Source organism: Gobio gobio (assembly GCF_949357685.1).
Source record: "Gobio gobio genome assembly, chromosome: 10".
NCBI lineage: Eukaryota > Metazoa > Chordata > Actinopteri > Cypriniformes > Gobionidae > Gobio > Gobio gobio.
Window position 1 is genome coordinate 31,287,551 of NC_137116.1, and position 15,934 is coordinate 31,303,484.

The following is a 15,934-nucleotide window of genomic DNA, read 5'->3' on the forward strand; positions in this document are numbered from 1 at the left end:
AACTCACCTGCCTGTAGCCAATCTTGAAGACACTGATTAGCTGGTTCATGTTTGATTAGGGTTGGAGCTAAACTCTGCAGGACAGTGTCCATCCAGGACTGGAAGTGCCCACCCCTCAATTAGATAAACGTACGTTTTTCCTGAATCGAAACCATGACATTGGCGTTGCTAATACCATCCACAGGTTTTCCCATAATACAGAAGGGCGGGAAAAACATCCTTTTTAACTTTAGAGGTCTTTTATTATATTACACCTCACAGCCTCGACATAGCAGCTACTCTATCCTAATCTGCCAGCGGAGGTTTATCTGCTTCTTTTTTAATCTGCCAAGATAATAAATGACGGAAAATGGATAAAGCCGCAGACACACATTTTTATCCAATCTGTCTGGGCGCCCACTCTCTTTGACACGCACTCGCGCGCGCGCGAACACTCACAGGAGAGGAGAGAGCGAGAAGCTTGGGCATTCCCTCACATTCCACTTGACAGATCAGCGCGGCGAAGCTTCTGCTCCTGTAGTGAGTGCAAGAAAGACATTTCTCCTCAGCGCTTGAGGAGGATTCACCACAAGAACACAATGCAGGTGAGGAATCATTCATATCACTTTTATTCTTAACGGCTGCATTACAAAAAAACAGACAAATAAAACGCTGTGGAATCAAGAGGCACAAGTAGGAATCACAAAAAACGATACAATGAAATGATATCCCAAATATGCTTGCATGCATAATCATTGTGGCTTCTAATACGATCATTCTCTGTGTAAGATACTGAGTTGATAATAGTTACATAATTTCACTCGAACTGTAGCTCGCGCGTCCTCGGAGCGCGAGAGGTCGCGGTGTCAATCATCTCGTCCTCGTAGTTGTGTCTTAATGTGCCGTATTTGATGCGTATTATTACATATCATTACAGTTCGTGCAGTGATAATGACGGACTCTCCATCGCACTGAGAGACCTCTACAGAGATGTGCTTCAAAGCCGCTCAGTGCCCCTGCAATTTAGTCTGGTGTAATACTCATGGGTGAAAACCCATTTCAAATTAAATGACATGCTCTTTAGGTGAAGAGGAAAAACACGGGGAGTAAGAAGGGATGAAAAGTTGTGCAGAAACAACCGCACGACTAGGTTGAGTGAGGTCGCGTAAATTTAGAAAGCATTGCGCGCGAGCCCCTGAACATAAGAGGCTTATTCTCAGATTTCGTTTATTTCCCCTATTTTTCTTGTTTTCATCTCCTCTTGGTTCTGGGAGTCTGAGCACACCTAATGCTTTGAACGTTTTATGACATTAAAATCAAATTTGTTCATCTTTCAATGATTGGGGTGAGCTGCTGATTTTGCTTTGGACCAATATCTAAAATGATGAATGGTGGCTTCATGCTGTTGACTCATGTTTATGAGTCAGAGGGTTTAAAGCTGATGAGTTTTGAATCTTGTGGCATATGATGGCTTCTAGCTGTGAGAATCCTTCTCACTCACCGCATGAAATAATTTGACATTTAAAGGGTTCAATCATTAGTTTATGTCAGCTTTGAAATAATTATGTGTTAAATCCTGTCCTCACTTTGACAAATGAATGGTTGTACTCTGGGGAGCAGTCCGGTGCACTTCCCCAGAGCTTTGATCTAAACGTGTTTGATCTGAATGTAAAAACTAGATTGTTTATTGATCCCTGATGTTTTGAGACTACTGTATTGTTTCTGAAGGTTGCATAAATGGCAAAATGATAATATTAAAAACAAGTGTAACGCATTAAAAAAATACATTTTTCAATAGTTTTATGCCATTTTCTAAATAATAGCATTACTCCTTTATTATTTGTTTCTGTCTTGTCTTATTTCTTCAATACTTCACTGACTGGATTTGAGATCAAAATTCAAAAATGAAAATTCTGTCATCTACTCTCCCTCATGTCGTTCCAAACCAAAAGACTTCTTTGGAACACAAAATGAGATGTTTTGATGAATATCCATGCTGCTATTTTACAGAATTAAATAATGCCCAAAAAGGGAAAGAGGTGAAAAAAGTGCTTGGGAGTTGGAAAGGGAGGGAAATTCCCAACTAACCAAACTAACTAACTAAATAAATAAAACACTGATTAAATGAATAATGAAAATTATTAAAATAAATACAAAAATAAATAATAGATAACAAATAAATAATAAATAATGAAAATAGATACTACAGTCAGTAGAAAAAAAAATAATGTAGTGTAATAGAATCTAAATATTTTGCACTTAAAAGGTTAGTTCACCCAAAAATGAAAATAATGTCATTTATTACTCACCCTCATGCCGTTCCACACCCGTAAGACCTCCGTTCATCTTCGGAACACAAATTAAGATATTTTTGTTGAAATCTGATGGCTCAGTGAGGCCTGCATAGCCAGCAATGACATTTCTTCTCTCAAGATCCATTAATGTACTAAAAACATTTAAATAAGTTAATGTGAGTACAGTGGCTCAATATTAAAATTATAAAGCAATGAGAATATTTTTGGTGCACCAAAACCCCCCAAAAATAACAACCTATAGTGATGGCCGATTTCAAAACACTGCTTCATGAAGCTTCAGAGCGTTATGAATCAGCGTGTTGAATAATGATTCGGATTGCGTGTCAAACTACCAAACTGCTGAAATCACGTGACTTTGGCTCTCCGAGCCGCTGATTCGATACGCTGATTCATAATGCTCCGAATCTTCATGAAGCAGTGTTTTGAAATCGGCAATATCAACCATATCGAGCTATTGGTTAAATATACAGTGGGGCAAAAAAGTATTTAGTCAGCCACCAATTGTGCAAGTTCTTCCACTTAAAAAGATGAGAGAGGTCTGTAATTTTCATCATAGGTACACTTCAACTATGAGAGACAGAATGAGAAAAAAAAATCCAGAAAATCACATTGTCTGATTTTTAAAGAATTTATTTGCAAATTATGGTGGAAAATAAGTATTTGGTCACCTACAAAAAAGCAAGATTTCACAGACCTGTAACTTCTTCTTTAAGAGGCTCCTCTGTCCTCCACTCGTTACCTGTAGTAAGGGCACCTGTTTGAACTTGTTATCAATATAAAAGACACCTGTCCACAACCTCAAACAGTCAGACTCTAAACTCCACTATGGCCAAGACCAAAGAGCTATCAAAGGACACCAGAAACATAATTGTAGACCTGCATCAGGCTGGGAAGACTGAATCTGCAATAGGTAAGCAGCTTGGTGTGAGGAAATCAACTGTGGGAGCAATTATTAGAAAATGGGAGACATACAAGACCACTGATAATCTCCCTCAATCTGGGGCTCCACGCAAGATCTCACCTTGTGGGGTCAAAATGATCACAAGAACAGTGAGCAAAAATCCCAGAACCACACGGGGGGGGGGGCCTAGTGAATGACCTGCAGAGAGCTGGGACCAAAGTAACAAAGGCTACCATCAGTAACACACTACGCCGCCAGGGACTCAAATCCTGCAGTGCCAGACATGTCACCCTGCTTAAGCCAGTACATGTCCGGGCCCGTCTGAAGTTTGCTAGAGAGTATTTGGATGATCCAGAAGAGGATTGGGAGACTGTCATATGGTCAGATGAAACCGAAATAGAACTTTTTGGTAAAAACTCAACTTGTCGTGTTTGGAGGAGAAAGAATGCTGAGTTGCATCCAAAGAGCACCATACCTACTGTGAAGCATGGGGGTGGAAACATCATGCTTTGGGGCTGTTTGGGGTTGCAAAGGGACCAGGACGACTGATCCGTGTAAAGGAAAGAATGAATGGGGCCATGTATCGTGAGATTTTGAGTAAAAACCTCCTTCCATCAGCAAGGGCATTGAAGATGAAACGTGGCTGGGTCTTTCAGCATGACAATGATCCCAAACACACAAGCCGGGCAACGAAGGAGTGGCTTCGTAAGAAGCATTTCAAGGTCCTGATCTCAAGATCTCAACCACATAGAAAATCTTTGGAGGGAGTTGAAAATCTGTGTTGCCCAACGACAGCCCCAAAACGTCACTGCTCTAGAGGAGATCTGCTTGGAGGAATGGGCCAAACTACCAGCAACAGTGTGTAAAAACCACTTACAGAACAACTTACAGAAAACGTTTGACCTCTGTCGTTGCCAACAAAGGGTATATAACAAAGTATTGAGATTAACTTTTTGTTATTGACCAAATACTTATTTTCCACCATAATTTGCAAATAAATTCTTTAAAAATCAGACAATGTGAATTTTTTCTCATTCTGTCTCTCATAGTTGAAGTGTACCTATGATGAAAATTACAGACCTCTCTCATCTTTTTAAGTGGGAGAACTTGCACAATTGGTGGCTGACTAAATACTTTTTTGCCCCACTGTATGACACTGCAGGTCTTTTGTAAGTAATTCCTCAGATTTTGTTTTTGTCTTTTCTCTATCACGGCTATGTCAATAATCAAAACCTCTTCAGTTTGTGTCCATTAAATTTCACCAAAGTGGATGTCAGGGCCATGGTGCCCTCAGTGCATGGAAACCAAGCACCATTCTTCAGCTATTCACACCAAATCAATTGGTATAGATTAGGTTCTTTCATTAAGGGTAATTCAATGTCCCCTCACACACACAACCGCACAGTGGCCTGTTCTCAATAGGGTCCAGGTGAGTGAGAGGTGGAATAATAAATAATTTGGGGTGGTGTGTAATCCATACTACTGCTAAAGTGAAAGGGAAAGGAAATGACTGGAAAAGGGGAACGAAATAACACAGCGCTGCAGTGAACAAGAGCTGGCGCTACCGACACCGACAGGGCTCATTTATCCTCTGATGACCGTGATTGAAAGTGTTCAGTGTGAGGTCAGTGCTTTTCCTTCTGTTTACAAGCGAGCGCATGTGGTCATGAGGTAGCAGCAGCGAAAAAGATTGCAAGCTGCTATTTGAGAATCACGAAGTAGTAGAGGCATGTTGTAGTCCTTTGATTAAATTGAAAGAGAACTTTCATTTGGCCTGCTTCACCCGTAACTGAGTTAACTGGCTGCAGTGCGTGTGCTCTGTTTGGCCTCGCTTCTTTGAGTTTTAATCAGTCTGTGGTTCTGAATTTTAAATTAATGTAAGCCTAGAACCTGGAACAAGAAACAAGAAACATTAATTGGAAGAATGTAGACAGAATACTAAAAGTAGTATCAGCTTGTGCAGTATAGTCCGGAAGGCATCGTGAATTAATGCTGTTCAATGTGAAATACTAAGATGCAACACAGTTAATTGACAGCAATGATGATATAATGTGCTTATTTCACACCCAGCACATGCATATGGCAAATAAATGCAGTATATGCTCAATAATTTAACAAATAAATATCACAACTACATTATTAAATCCAGATGGTCTGACAGACATGGCAAAATGCCTGGAGATCTATGAGTGGAGCTTTATGAGCCATGTGTCACTAATTATGAAAAAGTGCTACTGTACTTGAATCAAACAAAGCAAATGTCTCAGAACTCCTTCGCCTGTAGTCTTTTAATGTAGGCTTTTAGCAGAAGATGAGAAATGGTGCGTGTTCTCCATTGACTCTAACCTGTCCCTGTAGACCCATTATCAACAGACCTGCACATACAGCTGGCCAGACAGCAAGCCTAAAGCATTATTAAAACACAGTTTTTTACTGTGTTATTCAATAAACATTGTTCCTCAGAGAGGCACCGTTTGCTTTGCAATAAACACGCACGGAGTTCAAATTGATGTGCACATTTTTATCATGCATCCCAGCAAACAATTTTGCATTCAAAAGACATCTAATAGCCGTCCAAACAGCCCTACCATCCAAGCCAAAACAAGGCAAAATTTTGGCTGTCAGTGATTAATTGAATAGACGTCTAAACATAGCCCAAGAGTCTATCATCTATTTATATATATCTATCTCACACACACACACACACAATGGTAGAGACCTCCACTCCCGCGGCACCCGACGCAGAAATATCCCAATTGAAAATAGAAATATCGAAAACTAAAATATCGAAAAACTAAAATATTGTTATTCATCTATTGCACAAAAGCAACAAGTAAACTAAAATAAAAATATATTTTACAGGTGCAAGCATAGTAGGAGCATGTGGAAGGTTGGGCAAGGCTTAAGCCCAAAGTATACTTAATTTTTTTTAAATTTTATGCGCATGTTAGCATATGCATACAGACCAATGCGTAGCCTAAATATACACAGGCGAACGCAGGCGGTCGACACATGCGCTCTAGAAAGTTTCATCTTTGTGTAGTGACTGTGCTATTTTTCTCCAGAAGTTATGGTCAAAAAAATGTCTTTGTATTCTGTATTCTTCCGTCTCTTTAGTTTTCTACTGTGAAACAATGGCCTGGACCAGTATTGCCACCTTGTGGAGCAGCTGATTAGTGCAAAACAATTTCAAAGCGTATGTGCGACCTGCGCATACTAAAATCGGGTGGTGTACGTACAGTATGCGCATACTATTCTGGTGTCGAAATTCATGTCACGTGAACTGTATGCTGACCCTCGCATACGCATAAAAAACAAAGTATACTTTGAGCTTGTTGGTGTTTCTAATTGCTTTTAGAGGGAAAAGTGTCCATAACTGCTGGTTTAGGATCAGTTTTCTCCGTAATGTAATGGCATATTGGCAAATATTTGGCAAGCGATCCAGCCGGGGGTGTTTGCGCTCTGGAGACCGTCAAAGGTTTCTATTTACAACATGTTTTTTCTGCGTTGAGCAATGCACTTTATTTTTTCCACTTCAAGCACTGATAAAAGCATCTTCTAAATGGTTAAATGTAAATGTAATGTAAAATTGACAGTGGTTTGTGAATGTAATGCTTTAATAACAAATAATCTATTGGGAGCATTTATGCTGGGATGTTGTGGCTAGGCGACAGGTTACTTTCATGGACGTACTGAAAAAAATCTTAATCTATGTATACTTTTACCCGTGGGCTTTTGCAGGTGGAATGGGACAAAACATGAAAGTTGCAGGTGTGAGAGGCAGAAGGTCACATATAGCCTATTTTTGCAGCAGCAGGCGGGAGCGGGACAGAAGCCATGCTACACCATAAATACAGAATTAATTCTCGATTCTATAGATAGACCAATGTTTAAATAAGTATAGGTATTTAAATAATAATAATAATCTAAATAATAAAATTACAACACAAACAATTGTTAGGGCTCTATTTTAATGATCTGAGCACATGGTCTGAAGCGCATGGCGCGGTGCACATAGGGTGTGTTTGAATCCACTTTTGCTAGTTTAATGACGTAAAAAAAAAAAACGTCCAAAAGGGTTGTACCTAGTCTCTTAATAAGTCATGGGTGTGTTTTGGGCGTAACATGCTATACGTTACGAGACCCCAATCAGAGTCTCATCTACCATTCCTTTTAAAAGCCAGTTGCGCTTGCACCATGGCGGATTCACTATTTACATGGTGGAATTTGTGAGCGGAAAGACTGAACACTTCTCCAGAGAGGAATCCTTTTATTTTTAATATTTAAAAATATTTGTGTGCTGCTGCGCATCCCTGTGTGTGTAATAAGCAGAGTGTACACGCGTTGTGCACCTGCCTATAGTGCACATTACTAACACGCCCTTTATATAACACTGTGATTTCAGTCGATTTCAGTTGCCTCAAAATAGCAACGTGCCAATGCTCCTAAACACCTCGTTTTCAGAACAGCACGCCAATGGGCGAACAGATGGGCGGTCATTTGCTATTTAAACAATGTGGCGCTGGGTGTGAAAATTATAACTGTGTCGGGCTGAAACTAGCACATACTTGTGTCGCACCTGGCATACAGGATGATAGGGCCCTTAGTGTTAAAACCATAGACCGTAAAAAAAACGATGTGACTTAATTCTCTTCCGCTGAAGTAATTGAAGCTTCCGGAGGTCCGAATATGGCGCTGACATCTTGCGCAGATTTGGGGCCGAGTCTGCTTAGTAGTGATCTCGGGACCGGAATCTGCGCAGTATAGAGCAGGAAGTAGAGACGCGATATCAAAAGCCCTCCCACACTCTCACAGATGAAGAACTATTCGTTATGTCGGTGTGAAATAAACAGTTATGGAAATGTAGAGATTAAAGCTAAAGCTCCAATCTCTTCCCAAAAATCCTGAAAAAAGTCTGTTAGTGCCTCAGTGACAACTTTACTCAGAGAAGCTGCCAATCTCAGCTGTCAATCATGACGTCACACCCCCCATTTTTATAGCATCAAATAACTAACTAAAACCAAACTTATTTAAAAACACTTGAAATGAAATCATCGTGATAAAAACTGCCTACAATGACAGACAATGACAGAAACCAACTTTGGGAAAAAATTATTTGAAGTGTAATTTTTATTTGTATTTTTTTTATTTAGGAGTGCAAAACTTACAACATAGGGTGAACACAGAACACAACAACAAAACACAAAAACAACAATAAAACAGCAGTAATTATAACAGCAATGAAAAATAAGCAGAAATGACATAATAATAGTAATAGTGGAAGTATTTAAATAGTAATAGCTTGTATAATAATAATGATAATAATATTTTGTGATGGCGGCAACAGTAATATCAGTAATAATAATAACAGTAATAATACAATAATGATACTAAAGATGGTGATAAGTTGTGTTTGAAGTGTAATTTGATTGTTTAGTTTGTCCGCGTCCATTAGAAAACACGGAGGGATGGGGGTTATGACCTATGCTGGGACCAACCACCTGGCGATCGAGGCGCGGAGTCTTCAGTTTCTGAGAGAAGTGCTACAGGCTTGGTTAAAACCAACAATTTTAAGTGATTGTTATGATAGAAATAGTAATCTAAATGTAAAATATAATACCGATACAATTAATAAAAAAGTCCAATATCAGCTGATAACCCATTTAGTATCGATATATTGCAGCTCTCTAAAAGACAGAAATGAGAAGCTAAAATATGTTTTAGGATTACATGCATGCACGAATGGATAAAATCGCTTCAAACCATTTGTGCATATAAACAAGGTACACTGCCCAGTACAATTACTTTCACTGCCCCCCACTGTTCCCTGCAGCGACACACAGTCATTCACACACTGTAATAAATAGATGTGCTCCCCATAGCAGACCTACCACCCAACCCAGACATGCATATGGAGCTGCCGTCCACCCACTCACAGATGCACCAGTTCCATAAAGCATGCGCTCTCTTCTTTCCCTCACAGAGACACACAGACACAAATAGCATCTCGGCACCTTAACACACCGAGGCTACACAACGCCCCTCCTGCTGACTATCAAGGGTTATTGTAGACACACTAATCCAGTATTACAAGAGCGGAGGAATGTCAAGATGGATCCTCTCTGAAAAGGTCATTACTCTCTTTGTGTGGAATCATGGACGAGGCATTTTTCCCGAGGCAGGGGCACGCAGAGGCATCCGAATGTTTGAACTTCCTGAAAGAAGAGAGAAAGCTTTGAAATCAATCCTCTTTTCTAGCCTTTGTCCCTTTGTCCCATCCGTGCACCTTTGAATCTTCACCTCGTGAGCAGCAGAGCCTGTTTTCTCTGTTTTCTGTCCAACTTTCCAATCAGTCTGTCATTTAGGCTGACAAAACAATGCCAGACATCTCTCAGTCCAATCAATCAGTGATCAGTTAAGATCAGTCCACCACCAGGATTTAGAGGCTTTCCATGTCGATTAATTTTGTCTAATCCTGAAGGACAGAGGCAGAGGGAAAAGGGCTTGCGCTACATAACAGAGCGAATGTTTCGTAAGGGGATTTTACAGGTTGCCATTTGGGATGAACATGCTCAGCTACTGTCATGTTTTCCCCTGATTGGTCTTGGGAATTCTGGGAAACTGATTCTACCTATAAGTGCATTTCTCTTGAATCTCAGGAAAGAGATTGTTGCTTTATTTTGATATATATGTTACTGGTTGAGCGGTCCTAAACCGGGATGATTGACAGAGCAGAGTGCTTGTGGTAGATCAGAGGGATTATATAAAAGACGGGATGTAACAAGGCAACACACATTCTGCGTTTGATATTTAGAGAAACACTGTGTCACTCTCATGTGGCAACAGTGAAAGGAGACAGGGAGGTTGTTTTTAGGAATAGCAATACAAAGAGAAACTACTGGAGAGGTATGAAGAAGGGAAGATGGAGAGATATGGTATCTGACATCAGGCGTGGGAGGACAGGAAGCGAGTATGGGAAGGGGGAGATTGACAGCAAAAGATATTGAGCGGGAAAGGCAGATGGAGTTGGAGCTGGTATCAGGAGGAATAAATGAGAGAGAAATAGATAGTGGAAGAGGAAGAGATTATGCGTTACTTTCAGATAGTTTTGTGTGTGTGAGTTTGTCTCTGCGGAAAGAAGATGAGCGTAGTGTATCATTTACAGTACAGAGACTGACGGCAGGGATGGAGGAGCAGCAGGTGTGTGAGCTGATTGCGGGGCCTTTCTTTCGTCTCTCCGTCTCAGGGGAGAATGAGCACAAGGTGGTCTCAGCTAAAAATAAACTCCTCCGTGTCTTTGGGACTCATTCTGTAGCTCAAAGGCCCCTCATGAGCTGCAACAAGTCAGGACCAAATGCCAATCAGAGCAAGTAGCGATAGACCGATTTATCAGCAAGGCCTGTTTTTAGCTATTTTGAGGAAAAATATCGGATGATACTCATTCCAGCTTTAGGGTTGGATTAATATATGTAAATTAATATTTTAGACAACAAATAAACAGCCTTGAGCAACTGATGAAACTAGGGCTGCAAATAGAATCAGTGTTTCAATATTTGCAGTTTTGTTATTAAAACAAACACTTTTAGATATATTCATGTGTGAATGTTCTATAATTATTTTGGATGACACATCATGGAGTATGTTTTTTTGTAGGTTGAGCTTCAGTAATTCAATTCTTTCTTTTCCATTTCAATTCTTCATTAAATCAAAGTCAAGATTGCTGATATATGAATTTCCTAGTCGAAGTTGGACATGAACGCTCTCTCAAGTCGTACTACTGGGAAACTCTGAGATCATTTTGATACCCTAGTTTCCGAGTCGGGCGTTCCATAAACTTCAAACATGGCAGATGGGAGAACGATTGCCTCTGTGACTGGTGTTCTTTATTCGTTTTTTCCACAATTGCTACATCGCCTTGTAGTGCATATTTACATATGAATAACCATTTGAAGCATATTTTATACACAGCAAAAATAGCATGTATTTGACTGAAATTCTAGAATTGTCAGCAAGCCGACTATCTCGATAGCACAGTGAATGTGTATATGGTTGTCGATGAATGCTAAATATCATTTTGGCTGTAATACGATTTCCCCAAGAAATAGGCAAGAATAAACCTTGTGTCCTCCATGATTCGTATTCTTTTCTGACAGTGTTGGGGATAACGCATTACAACTTGAGTTACGTAATCAGACTACTTTTTTCAAGTAACTAGTAAAGTAACGCATTACTTTTAAATTTACAATAAAAATCTGACTTACTTTTTCAAATAAGTAACGCAAGTTACTTTGTTTTCCCATTTATTGACTGGCAGTTCTCCTGTCCCCATGTTGAGAAAAATGAGTATGTGCAAAGGTGTGAACATATATTGTAGCCAACTTTATTGACCAATGTACTTGCTGCTGACCTTCGATGATTTAGTTAAACCATAAGCAAAAATAACTTTTGATTTTTTTTTTATTGGTGAAGTAAGTGTTAAAGAATTCAAAGTAACTTTCCCCAAAACTGCTTTCTAACAACAAAACACTTAAGCTTGTAGTAGACTTTAAAAGTGAGAAGTAGAAATTTTTCGATAGCATGTGAAGTCGGCATTAGTTTAACAGCATTTGCGACTTTGAAACTTTTTTAGATATGGAGATTTTTCAATAAATCTTTCTTCAGGTTACATTGTTATGCCATTGTATATGTAGAGACAAGTGACAGTGTTACTGTAATGAGTAAGTCCGTAATGCAATTAATTCAAGCAAAGCATTTAAAAAAAGCGAAATCATTCAGGAACATAAGTGTTTTATAAGTGAGTCATTGAATCATTCCCTCAAGCGATTCATTCAAAATACAGAATAATTCGTAATGATATACTACTGGTTGCTTGGATACGTGCTGTGAAATTTCTGAACTATTTTCGTCGGTGAAGCAAAGGTTACTGGCAATATTATGTCTAAAATGTAAATATGTTTTTTCACTTTAAAATAATGGTCCAGATCACTAGTAGTTCCTGCATAGTGACTAGTTAACACTTGAGTTATTAGTGATGCATTTTATGACTACGTTGAGAGCAAAAAAAAAAGACAATTGCTCACATCTCAGACACGTTAATGTTGTGATTAGTAATTAATTATTAATTCTTTATAATTTGTCATAGTTACTTATTAGTTCTTAGTGATGCAAATCTCCTTCAGTAATTATTGATTACCTAATAAGGAACTATCTTAGTCCTAAATTCGATATTACTTACTTATTAGTTAAGCTTGTTTCTATATTAGTTAATAATAGTAGCTGAAGTGTTAATGCTACTCATTAGTCCTGCATTACTTCCTGCATAGTTACCTATTAATAACAGACCATTATACTAAAGTGTCAAGTAAGTCGGCAAAACTAAATTACTTACCTTACAATTTTTAAGTTAAGAAATACAAAGTTTAAGCAAGCAAAACTAGCAGATTTTTATATTGTACTATACATGTTAATTGTTCTTATCTCAAAGTGTTTGAGTAAGCCTAACTTAAAATAATCATGCAATCTCAATTTGTATAAATATTTTTAGTAATGGAAACATAGCTATACAGTAGCTTAGTCTCACGTAGCAAGACCTTCAGTCTGACGGCAGAAGGTCTGGACTCCAATGCTGATTTTATTGCCCAAGGACCACCCAAGAGGACGTCTGACTGACATGTAAATCAACCAATCACAGTTCATTTTGTTCATCATCATGTTTATGGGGGTGAAAATATAACATTGATATCCCTACAAAAACAGACCAGCATGTAAAACTCTTGGACGTATTTTAAAAAGTATATGCTGGGAACTTCACATACTTTTGAAAATCCAGCATTTAGCTCATGATAAGCGCTCAGTCACAGTTGTAAACATGAGAGAATTCTTCTTCCATGAGGGGGTTTGGCATCACAATGGCTGTAACTGGAAATCCTGTAGAATTCAACAGTAGATGACTTTGAAACTCCAAGTGTTTCCAATTTTGTGTGCCTTAGACATTCAGCCAACGGTCCGTGGACATCTCTTGCCATCTGAGGCTGAGATTATAACTAGCTAATTCAGTAAATTCTAGCATGCTAATTGGTAACACAATGCTTTGATTTGCATAGTGATTTCTGAATGAGGCCATATAAAACATTTAACATTTACCTTTTCTCAAATTAAGCTCATGATGGTAACCCCCTGAAAACCCAACATGACAGAAATTTTAAATTAGCATAACAAAAATATATTTATATAACACTTAATTTTACCATTTACTCTCCCTTTCAAGTGCCGTGACAAAGCAGGCTGAGAAATAGAAATCCCAGCCTCGTTTCAATTAAATTTAAGTTAGTCTAAATTAAAAGAAACAAGTTCATTCAATTCAAAACAATGACAATTCTGATTACTTAATTTGTCAGTTTCATTGTCACTTTTCTAAAGAAAAAGAAAGTTGTTAAAATGTTCATAAAAGTTCATTTGTTTCAAATATTTTGTTTAATTAAAGTTCGCTCTACCAAACCAATTAATTATTTTGAGCGTTAGGGTTTACAGTGCGGCATTGGGTCAGGACAACCTGCCACTCACATGAGATCACAGCAATAGCAAAACCACAACAATCCAACCAATTACCGATGGACAAGATCAAGTCCTGCTCTACATTTTCTGAGTTTCACTCAGATATATATGTCACAATCAGAAAGCAAAGTTTATCGCAACTTCTGTTTCATGCCGACTTTAAAAATGTTTAGCGGCAGGACAAGCTCTTATATTACAGTATGAGAAATCGTGTGTTGTAGCTTAGTTGTCTGCGCATGTTTGTGTGGGGGGTGGTGAATATCTCATGCGTACACGATCTGAAGAAGCACTTACTGTATATCACAGGTCCCTTGACTTGTACTGAATAATTGATTCATCTAGCAACATTCCTTCCTCAGTTTCTCTCTCTCTCTCCCTCAGTAGTTAATAGGTGGAAGTCATGACATCTCTTTGAAGACTAAAGCCTTTAGGCTTGTCTTGAGTCAAGGGGCTGTGGTGCGTTGAGACGGAACATAAAAGCCAACCTCATCTTACAAGATACATTGACTGATAATGCCTGGCAGAGTAGAACTATCTCTTTATCTCCTTCCCCAAAATATTCTTTACCCTCCTCTGCCCATCTTTAGTTTTTTTTTTTCTTCTTTTCATTACAAAAATAAACAAACTGACATGTTGTTACATAAGGGCTTGTGTTTACTCGGACATGGTTGATCACGACCTTTAATTCCACATGCTCAAACATTGGGTTCGCCATGCATGATTACATTTGATGCAACATCTTACAGTAATGTCTTCTGAAGGCAAACAACGTCCACCAACTTTTTCATCCAGCCATCAAAATTTCCATGCACTACAGTATATAGTAATTGCTCTGGACCCACTTTATATTAGGTGGCCTTAACTACTATGTACTAACATTTTAATTCATAATTTGATACAATGCACTTATTGTGTACATACATTTTTTTACATTGTACTTACATTTAAAAAATACCTGCATGTAATTACATCTGTAATTAACTTCTGTAGTTACAGTTGTAATTACACAGTTGACACTTCCCTTACACCAAACCCTACCCTTAAACTTACCCTTACCACCACACCTGTCCCTAACCCTACCCGTATCCCACCTCAATATCAGCAAAGGTGTTTTGCCATACAATTTGAGCACAGTAAGTACATTGTACTTATTTTTTTATGTAAGTACATAGTACTTAAGGCCACCTAATATAAAGTGGGGCCATTGCTCTTAACAAACACACACACACATGCACACACACAGTCTGGTTTACCATCGTTGTGGGGATTCTCCATAAACATAATGGTTTTTATACTGTACAAACTGTATATTCTATCCCCTTACACTAACCCTACCCCTAAACCTACCCATCACACAAAACTTTCTGCATTTTTACATTTTCAAAAAACATCACCTAGTATGATTTCACGAGTTCACACTTACAAAGTCAGATTGAATGAATGGTATGTGTATTTGGCGTGCTGTCTGAGGAGAGGGCTCCGAGCTCTGTATTTGGCCCAAACCCAGAGTACTCCCCCCGTATCTCTGGTTAGGAAAGTAACCAGGTGAGTGTGAGGAAGATGGGGTGGTGGAGGGATGCTGAAAACCTGTTAAGGAACTTTTTATGAGTTGACTGGGTATATATATGATCCTCCACTTGTGCTGATTGGGTAGACATGTTGATTACTGATTGCTGACAGCTGGTTGGAATGACATTATGATTGGATAGATCTTTTGAACGTGCTCCTCCCGAACTTTGTTTATGAAACATAATTTATAAGCTGTTTTCCTCATGAAGACCAAAACATGTCCACAAAAGGATTTTGGATATTGCCATCTTTGTGTGGACATTTTGTCCCCATAACGTAGGGTTTACTAGGACCACACACACACACACACACACACACACACACACACACACACACACACACACACATACATACATACACACATAATTTAGTATTATTATAAGCTGTTTTCCTCATGGGGACCAAAAAAAATTTTCCCGCAAGGTCAAACATTACTATACTATTATTTTGTCCCCACAACATAGGGAATACCTGAACCACACACAGATGTATATAGACTGTATATGGAACACACACATATACTTGTGTTCCACTGCACTGCCTTTCAATTGGTTTGCTATGTACATAAACATAAGCTAGACGGACGTAGTTGATCTTTGCTCTCACATCTTTTGCT

At 38.7% G+C, this 15,934-nt stretch overlaps 1 protein-coding gene across 5 annotated transcripts in view; it reads left to right on the forward strand.

The window, feature by feature from the left end:
• The first annotated feature begins 370 nt into the window (after nucleotides 1–370).
• kcnip3a (Kv channel interacting protein 3a, calsenilin) overlaps nucleotides 371–15,934 on the forward strand; it is an 83,659-nt gene continuing 68,095 nt past the window's right edge. For 2 of the 5 annotated variants that reach the window (XM_079827036.1, XM_079827037.1), the window contains exon 1: nucleotides 439–584. In XM_079827036.1, the coding sequence (XP_079683162.1) occupies nucleotides 579–584 (6 nt within the window). In that variant the 5' untranslated portion in view covers nucleotides 439–578. Of the gene's footprint in view, nucleotides 585–15,934 lie in introns of all 5 variants that reach the window. The other 3 variants (XM_079827038.1, XM_079827035.1, XM_079827039.1) reach the window with 3 other exon arrangements.